General features: G+C 39.1%; 1 protein-coding gene across 1 annotated transcript; it reads left to right on the top strand.

The window, feature by feature from the left end:
- Positions 1-1,622: 1,622 nt before the first annotated feature.
- LOC149018727 (glutaredoxin-C8-like) lies at positions 1,623-16,614 on the top strand. Its single transcript, XM_089152880.1, has 4 exons — positions 1,623-1,809; positions 3,109-3,182; positions 16,133-16,231; positions 16,343-16,614. Exons 1-4 carry the CDS (start codon positions 1,655-1,657, stop codon positions 16,411-16,413), a joined length of 399 nt encoding a protein of 132 aa, XP_089009006.1. The 5' UTR covers positions 1,623-1,654; the 3' UTR covers positions 16,414-16,614.
- Positions 16,615-17,051: the final 437 nt, after the last annotated feature.

Genomic DNA, 17,051 nt, shown 5'->3' with positions numbered 1-17,051 from the left:
CACAAATCCAAAACACTTTCCTTACTTTAAGGTATGATACAAGCTTTTACGTACTTAGAATACAATCTCCCACATGCATACTTTATGCTCCTCACCACTTCTATTAATGGGTTTGAGAATGTTCATTGTACTAGGATTGTATTGGTGCAATCGATGGCACCCATGTGCATGCAATGGTACCGGCTGGAAAACAAGTACCATATCGTGGAAGGAAAGGAATCACCACACAAAATGTCATGTGTGCGTGTTCCTTTGACATGAAATTCACATTTGTCTATTCTGACTGGGAAGGTTCTTCAAATGATTGCAGAGTTTTTAGACAAGCGATTACAACCTGCGATAAATTTCCTCGCCTCCTCCAGGTAAATTTAATACAACTACTTCATCGATAATTTTTTATCCCTTCATTATATTTAAACTTATGGGACTAACTTTTATTATCTTAAATTGTCGTAGGTAAGTATTATGTGGTTGACTCCGGATACCCGACTTTATCTGGATTCATGACACCATTCAAGGGTACTCGGTATCATTTGCGAGATTTCAGGGGGAGAGGTCGAGGGCCTAGGACTGCTATTGAACTTTTCAACCACAGGCACTCTTCAGTAAGGAATGTTATAGAAAGATCTTTTGGATGCTTAAAGAGCAGGTTCCCAATTTTGAGTAAAATGCGTCACGGGTTCACATTACGTACTCAGCTAATTGTCATTGCTTGTTGTGCTATTCATAACTTCATCCTCGATGAGCAAATTGCGGACAAAAAGTTTGAAGAATTCGGAAACCCACATTGGATATCTGAAGAAGTAATATCGGATCCTGATATTCCCCCTGATAACACCCAATCAGAAGCAAGACAAATGGAAGAGAAAAAGAAGAAAATTGCAAATGAATTGGCAGCAATAGCGAGACTCCCATTAATCACTTGAAAACATCAATTATAATCTCACTTGATTTTATGTAAGCACCTATGTATGAATTGAACATGCATGTTTAGTTATTTTTAATGTATTTATATTTATCTTTTTAAATATTTTATTAAAAAAATGTACCTATTTTGGCACAGAAGTTGTACATACCATACAAGATTCTGTGCCAAGATGGGCCAAAGAAACGTGCCCATTTGTAGGTTACCATACAAGATTATGGCAATGATTCTGTGCCAAATTTGCCCATTTCAGCACAGAAGCATAAAAAATGGATTCTGTGCTGAAGTGGGAATTTTGGCACAGAATGGTTACCATACAACCCCTAACTTTTCTTCCAGTATATTACCAGGAAAATGTTAATATAAGATTGTTAGTTGTTGGGCGGAAAAAAAGAAAGAAAGATTAGTTTGAAGAGCATAAGGGATGAAAAATCATTGTTTTGATTCTACAAAAAAAAGAAAAATCAGTGTTTTGATTAGATTTGATTAATTGAAATATTGGGTAATTGTTTTTGTAAAGAAAATTCTGAAAGTAGCAAATCATACAACTTTCCCAATTACTTTCCGACACATGAACCGGTCGAATTGGACGGGTTGGCCAGGATCGAATGATTTGGCGGCTTGGACCTGTGGTCAGGTAGGTGGTTTTCGATATAGGGAAGAGACGGACAGAGATGGGGTATAGCCGTAGGTGTTTTGGAAGGGAAAAATTGGAAAACACCTTCTGCAATGGCTTGGAGGATTAATGGTGGTGTTGCCTTGTTATCGATTTTTGTGGCTTCCATCTGTACATCGTCTGTCTCTGCTTCTGCATCTGTGTCAACCTTCGTGAAGAAAACCATTTCTTCGCATAACATTGTCGTTTTCTCCAAGTCTTACTGCCCGTAATCTCTCTTTCTCTCTCTTGCATTCTGTTTATCAGTTAGTGTCCGTGGTTCTTCTTTACATAATGAATGTCTATCATGAAATTTAGCTTTTGGGGTTTTTAATTCTGCAAGAATCTGTGTTTTAAGCCCATTAAATTTGATCTCTCTCTCACTGTTTATGTATTTGAATATGCTAATGTATATTGTTTACAATGATAATTAGTTTTTAATGTTTAATACTGTACGAAATCTAGGTTTAGTCTCTCCAACCGGATTTCTGCCTGCGTTTGTGTATTTGCTTTTGCATGTATTCTGTTGTAAGAAATCATTTTGAATTCCCCCCCCCCCACCAACTGGTGATTAGGGCGTTAAATTTTAAGAGATCTAGGACTTTATGCGAGTCATTTATCGTTGGTTTTGAATTTTAGTACTCCAGTGGTACTTGGGTTTAATTGTTAAAAGAAATTTAATGGAGATGGAAAGCTTGGGTTGTCTTCAAATGGTCGTTTCTGTTCCTTGGGTCGAGAGCAATGCGAATGGAGAGGCTTGTTGGTTCCAACAGACTATTGCTTGGTTTTATTTCATTTTTTTGATGTCAGTTGATGACTCTATTCTTGGTGGTATTTTAGTTTCTGGGTGAAGGGCTTATTGGTTGTCGAACATTCTTGGGCATCCTAGTATTTTTGTTGGTCAGCTAGAGCCATTCTTCGTAATGGATTTCCCTCTTTGTCTTTTTTGTTTGATCTCTTTTAGTCTGATTTGAAATCCTAATCTAGTAAGTGTATTTCCAGATATCACTCACAGGGCTTATTTCTTAGTTCGAGCCTCTTGTGGTGTTCTTTTGTTACTCTCGTTAAGCTGCAATTGTTCAATAGGATGTTAAAGCTGTTTAGTATGCTGTGTCTCCGAACATGGAAACATGGATTGAATCCTTCCCTGCAGTTTCCAATTCAGAATGGATCAGGTTAATTTGAAACCAGTCCAAGACCCTAGAGTCGCCCTTGTATTTGAAAATTTAGCAACTTGATTTTCTTGGCATGAACCAGTCATATCAAATCAGTTAGTATTGGGATTGTTGTAGCCAATTACAATCTAAAGGCCAATTAATCAATTCATTCCTTATTTTTCAACTGTTAACTACTTAAATGTGCATCTTTCATCATCTTGTACCTGTTGATACTGCTAATACATAGGCTCATGTTGTTTGTTTGGCTGGGATCATGTTGACACGTAAATTATAACGAATGTCCTGCTGTTATCATCTTTGTTCTGTAACTTCTGTTTGGGGTCTTAGATTAACATGGTAATAATGTGCAGGTACTGCATGAGGGCAAAATCTGTTTTCAAAGAGTTGAACCAGACACCCCATGTTGTTGAGCTAGATCAGAGAGGTGATTGCTTGATCTTCTTGTACTGGTTACTGTTAATTGAGAGGAATTATATGTCTCTTGGTTTCATCCATAAGGCATGTTTGATGGTATGACATTAGGGATTCTGGTAAATTTAGTTTAATTATTGGGAAGGTAAAATGTATGAGTAACCCTGGGAGACAGTGTGATGTTCATACAATGGTGCTATCCAGTTCTTTAGCTGTTTCCTAGTCTATCATTGCCTGAGGTCTGAATGAAGTTTTTATGGTGTTATGTTGGTCCACCATAACTAGATTTCTAGATGAAATTGCTACCCTGTTCTGTACGTATTCTCTTAGAATAAGAACTTCTTAATTCTAGACATAAACCCCGAGCCATCACAACTGAAGACTACGAAGGATTAAATAAAGATGGATGAAAATCAATGAAGTACTACAACTTAAAGCGGTTATTTCCATTACAAAGAGCTGCCTTCTAACACAGGACTGCAATCCTACAAGTAGCATACTAACTGGTCAGGTAGTTGGAAGTTAGGGACATCTATGGGGGATTGTAGTTTCTCGCACTTGGTCTATTTTTATGTGCTAAACTGAACTAGATCAATGATACCGCTTCTGTCACACCCCGATTCCACTGAACTGAAATGCGACATTGGGAACGTTATCTGTCTACTCCTATTCAAACAAGGACCAAATTGTTGTATGCTCCCGCTTGTTACAAGAAACAACCAAAACAAACAATAGGGTTAGACTAATAATAATAACAAACCATTGAGGGCAAAAAGGAAAATTTGTGTTATTTTATTTCCATGAAAAGTCATTTGTTATACTATATACACCAACCTCAAAGGTTGGGATGCATCACAAAAAGATACGCTAGATGTGATCCCCTATATGAGTGACATAAACAACAGAAAGGAAATAACACAAACTTCTATTACATTGTACCTCAATACGCTCATACTAATTGTAACCCGTAATTCATAGTTGTCTTCGGTACCAAAATCTACCATATCATCTTTATCCCCATATAACCTACGCTAGCCTCATCGAAGGCACAACACCCGTCGTAGATAAATGGATCTAAATGGCATTCATAAATAAAAAGACTGAGCTCAATAAAGCTCCGTGAGGGGAATATCTATGTACAAATATAACAATATATTATGATGACATGATGTGCAGATATATGCTCTAGCTTCCAAATGCCTAGGTTCGTGAGGGGTATGTGCTACTCCAATTGTGGTGTAATATTTTTCATCTTGGGGTATTTCCTTATCGCTCCACACAATACCACTAATATTAAATCATGAAGATACCTCTTATTGCCTATAATAATCACATAATCCCAAAAGGGAATAATCATATACACAAGAATACCACGTGATGGTGAAGGAGTGACCTAATTGAATTCTAGATTAAAAGTTTATCCACAAACAAACAATGGAAAGACTGGAACTGCCTAGAATCGAGGACAAGGAGTAAACCATGATGAGTGAAGGACTGACCCGTGTAAGACCCTTTTGAGTGTAAGGGTAAGGTTATGCCGATTGTAATCAATCATAGATTTAGGTACTGAACGAATTGAGAATAGTCCCCAGAAAGAGGGAACAAGCGAGGAAACTTCATGATAACATGTAATTGATGAGTGGGAATATAGGAATTCAATGCATCATAAATCCTATGCATATTCCTTTGGTCATATGTGCATGCATAATTGTGTGTAGAATTGATGAGATTAGGGGATGCATAGCGTGGCATGTCATTTTAAATTACTTGCATTTACATATGAAATGAATGATATTCGTAATATATTGTGGATTTATAAGCATATGTGTAATGTTGATATTGATGCATACCCAAGGTCCGACATGTCGACCTATGTCGCCGTGTCCGTGCTGGCGAGACGCTCCGACACGGCAACACAGGTCAACATGTCGGGTGACTTTTGGCATAGCAGAGCACCATTATGAAGTGATTTGGGTTTAAGCTCGATAAGTGGACATCATCAAGAAGAACAGAGAGGGGACCACTGACACCGCTTGGGTTTAGTTTTCTGATTTTCTCTCTATTAGCTTGTTCGGCGCATCGGATTCCTTGAGTTTCTCCCAAAGCAAGATAATCTTAGACTCTTTGAGCTTCAACTGTGACTCAAACTTCTTACCCATGATTCCATAAGGTTGCGTTTGTTTGCTGGAATGAAGGTGGGGTGGGAAAAAAGGGGTGGGAAAATTCTTGAAAAAAGTGTAGATTTTTTACTTTTCCCTTAAATCCCAAAATGGTAGATGTTTGGTTGCTTGGGGTGGGAAAGTGAGAGAAACGTTTCCTTGAATCAAGGAAACTTGTTTGGTGATGTGGCAACCCAACTTTCCCACCCCAAGCCATTTTAAAACCCCACATATTTGGTGGGACTTTGTGGGAAAGTTGGGAAAAGTAAAAAGTGGGACCCACCACTATCACTTTTCCACAAAACCCTTTCCTTTCCTTTCCTTCTCCCTCACCCCACTACATATGGGGCCCACATGTTTTTTTTTTCCCACCCCACCTTTGCAATCAAACGCAGCCTAAGTCTTCAATAGGCTATCTGTTGTTCTTGTATTTCAGCCAACAACTGCATTACCTGCAGAGATGGATCCATCTGTTGCTTCAGATAACATTGTTTCAACTTTGAAAGACACTTCAGTTCTGAAACTACAAGCTCATTCGCAGCTTGAATGCCATCTGGGTTGTAAGGCGAATGAGCCATCCGAAGCTGAGCATAATCAGCCTTCACAGATGAAATGCTTGCAAAGAGCTAAGAAAGCTTCCAAAGCTGCCTTGTTCTTGAGCTTCTCATCTTCCTCACTGAAAGACTTCACTAGGTCTATGTTAACACCAACAGAATCCACCTTACCCTAATGCACACGCCCATTGATGTTCATGTTCATCCATCATCCTTGAGCTTATTCTGAGACTTCATTTGCCGGACTTTTCCATAATCAGCTGCACGAAACCGGAGAACTTTGGCTCAAATTTGCGAACTATCCCACCTACATTTGAAAATATCAACCTTTGGTGATATATCGCGGATTTTTCGGCGATATATCGCTGATAAAAGGTAATAGTCATGTCGTTGGGGGGGTGTCGTGTCGCCCCCTAGCGACACGGCAATATATCGCCGACACACTGCACCCTGTACATACCTAATTGTGATGGGAGTGAGGAATGCCATGGATATGTGATGATCGACTTTGGAGGAAGTGTATGGTGGATATAATGATTTAGGAAAGTGAACATGGCACTCCTGATCTCATCACTTGATGATGGGTATGAGAATAATGTATGATGAATGGATTTTATTAAAATATAATTTGAATTGACAACATCGTCAGTAGTATGACCATGGTATGGACACACAACATACCTTGAACCCCACATGATCATCAATGTGTAGAATGCATGGCTAGGGGTATATTTGTGTTGCTCCCCTTGCTACTTCCCTTGCCAATAGGGGATTAGGTGTTGGCTAGCCACGTTAGTATCCCTATGGGGTATGGGTGAAATTCGAGTATCCAAGTGTTTGTACCATGTGGCTGCACAAGACGGAATGTGAGTAGTCCAGAGGTGAAATTCGATTAAACCAATCTGGTGGTATTCTTGTATATGTGATTGTTCCTTTTTCGGATTATGTGATTATTATGGGCGAAGGGAGGCCTTTTGATGATTTGATATTAGGGATATTATGTGGAGTGATAAGGAAATGCTCGGTGATGAAGAATATTGCACTGCGACTGGAGTAGCACATACCCCTCACGGAACTAGGCATTTGGATGTTAGAGAATATGTTTGCACATCATGTTATCATGATATATTCTTGCGTTCATATTAGATATTCCCCTTGTTGAGCTTTGTTGAGCTCATTCTTTTTATTTGTAAATGCCATTTAGATCCATTTGGACTTGAAGATGTTGGATTGTACTATGCTAGAGTTCACCCCTAGGCACATATATGTGCATATTCCGGATACTGAGGATTAGTGAAGTACCACTTCTTCTGATCATGGACTTGACTGTGTATGGTGTGTTTGTGCCTATAGTATGCCAATATAGGTCGTATTGGGATACTAGTGATATGGTAGATTTTGTTGTTGTAAACATCATTGTGAGTTATAGCTTACATTTTGTTCTTGCGTAGTGAAGGAGAGTGTTATGGAAGTTTGTGTTATTTCATTTTTGTTTTTTTGTGTCACTTGCATGGGGGATTGCATTTTGTATATTTTTTTGTGATGCTTCTAGCCTTTGTGGTTGTGTATATATTGTAACAAGTGATTTGGTATGGAAATAAAATAACACAAGTTCCCTTTTTGCCCTTAATGGTTTGTTATTATTATTGGTCTAACCCTATTTGTTTGTTTGGTTGATTCTTGTAACTTGTGGGAGCATACAACAATTTGATCCGGGTTTTGATTTGGAGTACACCAGTAAGTTTTCCTAGTGTCGCATTTCGATTGAGCATAATCGGGTTATAATAGAAGTGGTATCAGAGTGTGGTTGCTCATGCTCTCCATGAGTTACAAGAACAACCAAGTGGCCTAACCTTGACTCTAGAGTTAAGAAGTGTAGTCTAGATTTGGGTAGAGGTGTGTGAGTTCTTAGAAGAGTCCACTTGGACAGCATGAAAACTTGCAAAATACCTACGTGGTAGTGACTATAGCAAGTCTTGAAGAAACATAGGAGAAGCATGTATATAGAGAGGAATATAGAAGAGAATATAAATATCAATGTCATCTAAAATCCAGTACATGATCTAGTTTTAGATTGAGAATCCAAGAAAAATTAATTGGAAACAAAAGCTGAAATGGAAGTAATAGTGTTAGTTTCACAAGTCTAGTAATTAAAATTCACAAGTCTAGTAATTAAAATATAAAGTATTTCTAAAAAGTAAAAATAAAAATATCCAAACAAAGTCAACTAGTAGGTGGTGGTTTGAAGGAAGGAGGTCAAATCCTTGTAGCCCGTGTAACTTGATCCATGAAAGAGTCTAGCTTGTTGGAGTGTAGATCCAACTGCATGTTCACCCTCTCTCCTTTGTACCTCAAACCTCTCCCCAATGATTGTGGGACAGGGGATGCATGAGAAGAAGCCCCTCTAGTAGGCATTGAATCTGTAGCTTTTTGAGGTAGAAACGTAGAAGGGTTTCCTTGGAGGCCTCCTAACCATTTGCTTGACTCTCCTTGGTCGGGATGACGCTTCTGATGGTGATGGAAATGATGGTGGTGGTGGAGGAGCTGACTCACCTCGCTCACCAGCCTCCTTACCTAAGTGTGCAGCCTCTCCTGGTTCTGGAACCTCCATACTGCCATCTTCCTTCAGATATTAACATTCTTTTCAGGCAAGTTTTATCAAAGGGTGCATCTCCAGGTCCCTCATCCTCACCAGAAAACATCAACTCCAAAGTTCTCAAAAATTAAAGCAAGAAGTCTACCATAGGGGAGGTTTCCATCCCTAAGTCCTATACCCCTGGCCACCATGAATCTAGTAACAATGTTAGTTAGGTGAAGATGTTGACCAGTGTAAAGACAATAGATAGTGTGTACTGTGTAGGCATGCATGATCGTAACATGGTGAAGCTGACCCGTGGATGGTATAATGTTCATCTGGACAATTCTAGTAAGTAGCCTGAGGTTTGGCAAGAGTATGTCGGATAGGAGTTTCCCGTGATACTTGGAGAAGTGTTAACATCGGAAGACTTGTTTATGTTCTGCCTCTATAAGTATACTCTTATAACTAGGCTTAGGCAAGCAGAAGATCTTTTCACCCAAATTAGAAACACCCAACCACTCTGCCAATTCATCTTGGGGGAAGCGAATGTTAACACCTTTGACTCTACTAGTGAGGAGTAAACCTTGATCTGGTAACTCCTGATATCTGAGATTAAAATTAAGCTATGCTTTGTCCTTTAGAGCATCTTTCCCACACTAAGTCAGGTATTTATGGTCTTTTGCTTGCCTAAAGCTAGTTACAAAAATATCCCTATAGGAGCAGAACATAAGCAAGTCCTTTGATGTTTGTGGTCTTCTAGGTTTCCCAGGAAGCTCGTATTGAAACATTGACGTAAGTGGGCCCCCTCCCCCAGCCGAACCAGCAAGTTGGGCCCCAGATGCCAATCCAGTAGGCGCATTTAGTGGGCTGGCCAAACCCTACCCGGGGTATTTTGGTCATTTCCTACTTTTGTTGATTATTATTTTGGTCCAGTAATCTTTCTTTGATTTCTGTGAGTACGTATCTAATTGAGTTAGTACGGAGAGTCTCAGTTAGAGTTTGAGTCCTACCTGGAATCTATTTTAAATTAAGACTCCTTTTGGACAATTAATTGTTATTTGTGAGTTTCTTTCTTATATTTGTGGTTGTTTTTATTGAGTTGTAAAGTGGATCCTAGTCTATAAAGGATTCTCTAGTTGAGCCAAGTTATGTTTCCAAGATTGAGTCTTAAGTCTTTTCCCTCTAGTTGTTAGGCTATATATTATATATATAGCCCACCCTACCTCATTGTAAGGCACACTGAATTGAATAAAGAAATAAAATAAGAGTCTTGAGGGAAATTAAGTCGTGGTCCTCTTGGGAGGGCCACGGCGAGTGTCAAAGTTCATCTTCTTCAAATTTCAGCAAGACTCTTCCATCTTCAACAACAATTCAACAATCACAGCAGCATCCAAACCCTAATCAAGTAAGTACATTCCTTCCCCTCCCCATTCCGGCCCTTCCCCTCTCTCCCCTAGCCCACAGCCCCCACCCCCACCCCCACCCTTCTCCTATCGCAGCCTACCAAGAACCCTCCCCCAACCTTCCCCAAATGCTGTGGCACTGCTGCCCCATCTCTTTCTCCCCTTTTCACCCCAACTTTCCCCCTTTTGGATCTTGGGGCAGCAGTAGAGCAGAAAAGCAAAGAATTAAAAGAAGAAAGAAACAAAGAAAAGAAAGAAGAAAAGAGAGATGAAAGAAAGAAAGAAAGTAAAGAAAGAAAAGAAGAGAGAAGAAAGAAAGAAAGAAATGAAAGAAGAAAAGAGAGAAGAAGGAAGAAAGAAAAGAAAGAAGAAAGGAGAGAAGAAAGAAAGAAAGAAAGATCAAGAAAGAAAGGCAAGATCCAAAGATCCAACCAAGATCCCAAGAAATCTTCCAAAGAATCTGTCCTTTTACCCTATAACAGCCCATTCCTTTTCCAAACCATCCCTAAACCCAACCACAAACTTCCCTAGTTCCCTTTAAGTTCTAGGGTAATTCTGGGTATTTCAGAACCAACCCATACTGATTTGCTGAAACCCTAACTTATCCCATATCTACTGGACAAGACCCTAACACATCCCATATTACACCGAAACATAAGACCATCGGAAAGCAATTAAAGCAGTCTCTTTGAAGATCCTTCCAGGATGCCATCCAGTCGAAGTCCCTGCTCAGCTGTTTACTTTCTTTGTTAAACCCTAACTTTATTTCCTTCTTAATTCCCTCAATCCATCAAAATTTCACCATCAGACCCTTCCCCTATAGGTTTGTTAAGAATCTCTAATTCCTAGGTTTGAATCTTTATTTGCTGGTTCCCAAAGGAGAGGATTCTGGGGTAGCCCAAATTTTAGGGAAATAATTACACATCCCCCAACCCTAAAATCGTGGTTTATCACACACTCCTCCCAAGTCCCAACCCCAGGCTATTGACTAGAATTGTCCACATGAAAATTATCCCATCCGGGGGTCATTTCACCATATTTCAATCATGTTTGCCTACATTGTCTACTGTCTTTACACTGGTCCCCATTTGCCCCTAACTAACATTATTATTAGATTCCTGGTGGCTAGGGGTACAAGACTTAGGGATGGAAACCTCCCATATGGTAGACTTCTTACTCTAATTTTTTAGAGGTTTGGAGTTTATTTTTCTGGTGAGGATGAGGGTAATAGAAATGCACCCTTTGATAAACTTCCCTGAAAAGAATGTTAATATCTGAGGAAGACGATAGTGTTGAGGTTCCCGCACCAGGAGAGGCCGTACACTCAGGTGAGGAGGCTGGAGAGGGAGGTGAGTCTGGTTGAACTTGTGGTTCAATTTAATGAGTATCATTTTTAATAATTGTATTAGTAGTTATGTGACAACTTAATTGACCAGATGACCTTTTCCTTGGCTATGTATAGATAGAGACGAAATGGAAAGAAGCATTAAAAATGAAATGAAATCAAATATTTATGAAAAGTGCAAACGAAGAATACCAGACCAAATGAAAGACCAACTGTTTTTCCTAGTTTGTTGATTTCTATCCCATTTCACCAATTTTCACTACCTTGCTTTCAAACACCACTTGCTCATTTTTTGCACGGACCCAAAAAAGAAGGAAGAGAGCACAAGAAAAGGAGCCAAAGAGAGCGAAAAAAGAGCAAGACAGAAAAGGGAAAAAATGAACAAAAAAAAAAAAGAAAGAAAGAAAAGGAGCAAAAGAGACACCAACGAAGGGATAGACAAAAACCACACCAAAAACAAATCAACAAAAACAAAAAAATAATAAAACATTAATAAAAAGAAAACAAACATAGTCAGGAAACATAAAAAGGTTGTTTGAGAGAATTAAGTGAGTTTGGTCAGGCAGGAAGTTCATTTCCTACTCCTAGGCTGCAGGCTGTATAGGAAAGCTGGTATTTTGGCCCTTCAAATAAGCAATTTGTGGGAGCTCATGTTCCTCATGTTCTGAAGATTTCCAAGTCTCTCCATTGAAACCTAGGAAGGGCCTACATCTATCCAGGATCAATAGCTTAATTATGTAGTCCTAGATTGGCAGGAGACAACTAGAGCCCAATATGACTTAAATGGCTCCATATATCTAGTCAGTCACTTATTATCCAAGATCATAAATTACTCCCATTGAAACCTAAAAGTGGACCCTAATGATGGATTGTTCTGTTAACAATTATAAAATGTAACCCATTATTGAATAAAGACCCAAACCAAACAATTACAGCCAATGGGGACCCATCGATCTGAAATGGGCCCAAAGAGAGTGATTTTAAATCAGGTTTCAGATTAACCGACTCCAATATTAAACCGCAGTATAACGGGGAATGATCACAGCCTTATGGTCTAAGATCCTAATTAGGGCTGACTGCATCCCTCAGATTTAGGGTGTACTTTTTTTTTATTTTTTTTTTTTTTTTTTTGTGGGTGGGGGAATTGATGCAACATAGGTTTAGGGTTGGATATCCAGGATCCTCTTTAATAAGAACCAGCAATGGTTAGGGTTTCCAGGTGTTTCAGCTAGGGTTTTAAAAGGGCCTAAAGGTTGCTGGAATGCTGAAAACTGTTCTGAAATTTAAGAACTTCAAACTTAGAACTCAAAATTTGAATTCTAGGTCAAAACTAGGGTTCGATTGGTTTGGGGATGGACTGGGGTGATTGCTGTTAAGTTCCATATCTGTTTCCTATTGATACTTCAACAACCTGAACCAATGTAGAGTGCTAAGGACTCAGGAACTCCAGATTCAGCTACTCTGAAAATTCTGCAACTTCACAAGGTAGAAGATCAAGTGCAGAATTTTTAGAAGTCACTAACCAAGGCCAGTTTGCAAAGAATAAGATTAGATCTTTGTTTAGCAGGCTTGGGTGATCCTAAAGAGGGTATAATGGGGTGTTTTGGGGCTGGAATGAGGGAGTCTTAGTGGGGGTGGAATCTGAAAATGTGGGAAGAAGAAGGGGGAAGGCTCTTGAGTGCTAGGGGAAGGGGCTGAAACTGCAGGGGATTGATGGAGAAGGGGTTGGGGATGTTTAAACTTGTGAATGATTGCTCTTGCTGAAGTTGAAGTAGGAAGCCTGAAGAATATGCTGAAATCTCAGAATTGAAGAAAGAACACTCTTACTACCTAGCCACAGCGTTCCTAGGGGAGTCCCACAACTTCTCAAGCTAAGTTTTCACTCTGTCAATTCATTAATCATCAAATTTGAAGTTTACAATACTGAACTAGGCTATTTATAGCCTCTACAACTGAATGGGACTCAAATAAGGATTCCCTTACCTATTTGGGATCCAATACTACTTAATTAGAATTTGACTAAATAAACCACTACGTAAGATAAAGTTTCTAATCTTAGAGAACCCTATCCTAAACAAATCACACTCACAAACAATTACCAACTTAACTCAACTACTTGGACTCCAAATTAGGAAATAATTAAAAATAGAACTACCTTAAGATAAGGTTCTTAAAATTAGGGAACCCTATCCTAATAACTCAACACTAACTTAAAATGGATTGTAACTCTTAAACTATTGACTCAAACTGAAAAATAAAGATAGATCCTGACCCTTGGATCAAGGGAATGCCATCAAGATCCATATCCAGGCCTAAAAGGGGGGCTTGAAAAATGACCAAAATACCCCAGGGGTATTTGGCCAGCTTTGAATGCCTTGTTGGGTCTAGTTTTTGGGCCCAATTTTTGGGGTTCCTGACCTAGTATTCATTTTGGGGGGGGGGGGGGGGAGCAGCCCTAGGGTTTTGGGGAGTTGGGAGCTCCCATGGCGATCACTATTTGTGAGTTTTAGGAGATACCTAGATTACCCCTGGAGAGGACAATTGATACGGTGATTCCGGTAGCCAGAGTGCTGGTGAAGGTCAACCTGGGGAGGCAAATTCATTGTTCACAACAGAACAGGAAAATGGAAGGATGGGGATTATTATGGACTGGTATAATTATAAAATTATTAGGTATTAAAAGGAAGATAGATGAACATAGGTAGGAATTGCAGTGACAATGGAGAGATCTCACAGCCAACCCTTGAAAACTTCTCTGATGCAGTATGCAACATCAGCCCTGCTATATATGAAATCACTTATTCCAGTTGAATACTCACTAATAATATTTCCACTGGGGTGAAGTGAGGGCCCCACGGCATTCTACTCCAGGAGTAGATGAAATCTTCTGTTCTCAGTGTGGGAAGAAAACATGCTGAACTTTTGGGAGATGGTTCATGCTTGTTGTGCCTTTGACGCCTCTGCTGGAAATAATTTTGAAGTGTTTCGTTGTCAAATAGACAAATCAAAGCACTGACGGGAGCAGGATACTCTAAATTTTCAATTCTCAGGGTCCATTTGCTTTCATGTACATGAATGGCGGCTATGATATCTCGTATCAAGAGGATTTAATTTGTTGAGATTCAAAGTGTTTGGATGAGTTTACGGGTGTTTCTTGGTTGTTTCTAATCCTGTATTGTTCTACCTGTTTGTCTTCATCGTAATAAAACATGGTTGTGCTCTCATGAGATATAATTAATTATTTCTCTATCATTTTATTCATGGTATCAGAGCAAGGATCAGTCTTGGGATCCCTGCCCTAACACCTTGTGGCACAAGCCTATTCCACTGTTGTCACCATGGTCAACAGCCATCGTTTCCCCTCTTCTTGATCTGACAGCCCCTCTCTCCATCAGTGTCACTACCCCTCGTTGATTTCACCAGAACTTCCTTCTTGGTGATAATTTTAGACATCACTGCTTTGCCTCTGGCCATCTAATCGACAGCCTCGCCTTCTCCAAACCTTTTTCTTCCTTGGTGCTCTTCATGTCCCAAAGGTCTTCCATGGTCCTTATATCCATTGAAGGCCCATACCCTTTCTGCGTCCATTCTTCGTTTCAAGCTCATAAGTTGGATTCCCCCTGTTTTATTGCAATTGCATTAGCGACACTGGTGTCTAAATCATCCATTTCTTGCGTGGAGGAGGGTCCCTGTTGAGATCTTATAGTCAAGCATGTGCTTTATATTTTAATTACCTTCTATTTCTTCATAATTGGTAGTCAACTAGGTGTACTTTATAGGGTTAGCTTTTGAAAGTAACTTTTATTTCATTATTTTAGAACCTGGGAGTTAGTTACTTTTTCCTTCCATCTCCCCCATGCATGGAGTGTTTTCCAATGCAGTTCCTTGCTTTATTTTATAAACAGAATGTAAGGAGGACGTCTGATGGAAAAAAGAAAGAAACAAAGAAAAAGGAAGACTAACTTTTCTGGAATTCTGAGTTGGTGTTCCGTGATGCAATTACTGTGACGAACCCATTCCTATAGTGTCATGTTTTTCCCCTGTTTCTCTTGTTCTCATTTGTTTTTGGCTTTGTTGATTCTGTAACCTGTGTTACTGGGAGGAGGATCTGTGACCTCTTTTTCCTGGTATTGACTTGTCCAACAAAGCTGGTGATTGGAGAGTGTAGCACCTTGCAGCTTTATTGGATGATTTCCCTGCTTCAGTCAACAACTCCAGTTCAGATCAATGGTTAGATCATGGTAATTAGTTGTTTGGATCCCTCTGGAGTTCTGAGACCAGATTCTTATTAATTATTGTCCTTGACCAGAAATCAAGATTGTTACATGTTGATCTAGAAATCTCTTTAATCTTCAAAAAAAAAAAAAAAAATTATCCATTGACCAAGATTCAACTATTGGATTTCATGTGGGATTCGATTCCTTCATCAAAGTGTAACATATTCCCAGAAATTTGTTTACATATTTTATCAGTGGATTTTGAGTTCCCATTACTATTTTAGATATTGTATAAATGTTGCTGACACTGTTGGTTGAGTGAGAATTGTAATCTGCTAGAAGGTTGATCCTATTCTACATTATTCCGGGTTTGTTTTTCAATCATGTATAGGTCCATTATTTTTAGAGATGCCTACTTATGGCTTCCAGAAGTTTCAAGCTTAAATTGACTAGTGAAACAGTTAGATGAATACATACCCCTAACTTCAGGATTTGAGCTAGGTTTCAGCCCACAGTGTTCCCAAAATTTTGATCCCCAACTGAGGGATACATTGTCTGAGTCACCAGTCAAGCCAAAAAATATTTTGAGGTTTTCTATACCTGCGTGGGCAGTTCTTTTATTGGTAAAAGTTTTTAGAACAGATTTGTTTCATAATGTTTGTTATATATCGAAAAGAAATTTTATGAAATTAGTTTGTGTTCCACAGATGATGGTCATGATATCCAAGACATCCTAAGCAAGATGGTTGGAAGACGTACTGTTCCTCAGGTCTTCATTAATGGAAAGCACATAGGCGGTTCCGATGGTAGTTTTCTCAACTCCAGGCTTAAAATTTATTGTCATCCTCATTTTGATGCTGAATTGTTCAATGGAATGTTTTGTTTTCCTGAATGTTAATTGATCCCTCTGATTTCAGATACCCTTGAAGCATATCAAAGTGGGAAATTGGCCGAGCTCTTGGGCATTGAAGAGGACGATGATCTTTGAGCATGACATATTAGCCTAGAAAAAACTCAAATCTTATTCTCATCTTTAAATCTTTCCCTAATTCTGCGTTCTTCAAGTCTCCCTGATAGCCGAATATGAGTATTTGGAACCATTTGCCTTTTCTTTTAATATTAAAGAGAGCCAGAGATCTAGCACCAGCATTTCATTTTCTATATAACCTCTTTCTTCTTTTTTTTTATTGGGGGGGGGGGGGGGTTGGTTTCAGAAATATTATCAATCGGTAGTAAGTTTTCCCATTCGCATCATGGTATTTCTTGGTCAGGCGAAAGGAACTCAGCCATGAAACCCATTGCCCCACTCAATTCTCTTTCATGATGAACTTCATACAGCACGGCCGACAAAGACAAAAGATGAAGAGAAGCCATGTGCGAAGAATTTTAAGCACTGCTTCAAATCGGAACTTGGCAATTGGTTCTTCATCACCTGTTGATCAATTTAGTTTGCAACAAGTAGGTATGCTAAAGAAATGCACATGGGTTTGTATTATGATACAGAATTCATATTGTGGTAAGAGGATTCCATCTATATGAAGGCATCGATTATTTTGATACATTTAGTCCATTTGTTAAGCCCACCACTATTAGAATTGTTCTATCTATTGTCACACCCAATCTGAT

This window comes from Hakea prostrata, chromosome 4 (assembly GCF_041222555.1).
Source record: "Hakea prostrata isolate BN-2017 chromosome 4, UWA_Hpros_2, whole genome shotgun sequence".
Lineage (NCBI taxonomy): Eukaryota > Viridiplantae > Streptophyta > Magnoliopsida > Proteales > Proteaceae > Hakea > Hakea prostrata.
Note: the sequence above shows the minus strand (reverse complement) of the source record. Positions and strands in the feature narration are given on the sequence as shown.

Bases quoted from the DNA above. Each gene is read 5' to 3' on its own strand.
- LOC149018727 (XM_089152880.1), top strand. From the start codon at position 1,655: ATGGCTTGGAGGATTAATGGTGGTGTTGCCTTGTTATCGATTTTTGTG. The intron at 3,183-16,132 runs GTGATTGCTTGA...TGTGTTCCACAG, and splicing joins TGTTGAGCTAGATCAGAGAG to ATGATGGTCATGATATCCAA. The intron at 16,232-16,342 runs GTAGTTTTCTCA...CTCTGATTTCAG, and splicing joins GCACATAGGCGGTTCCGATG to ATACCCTTGAAGCATATCAA.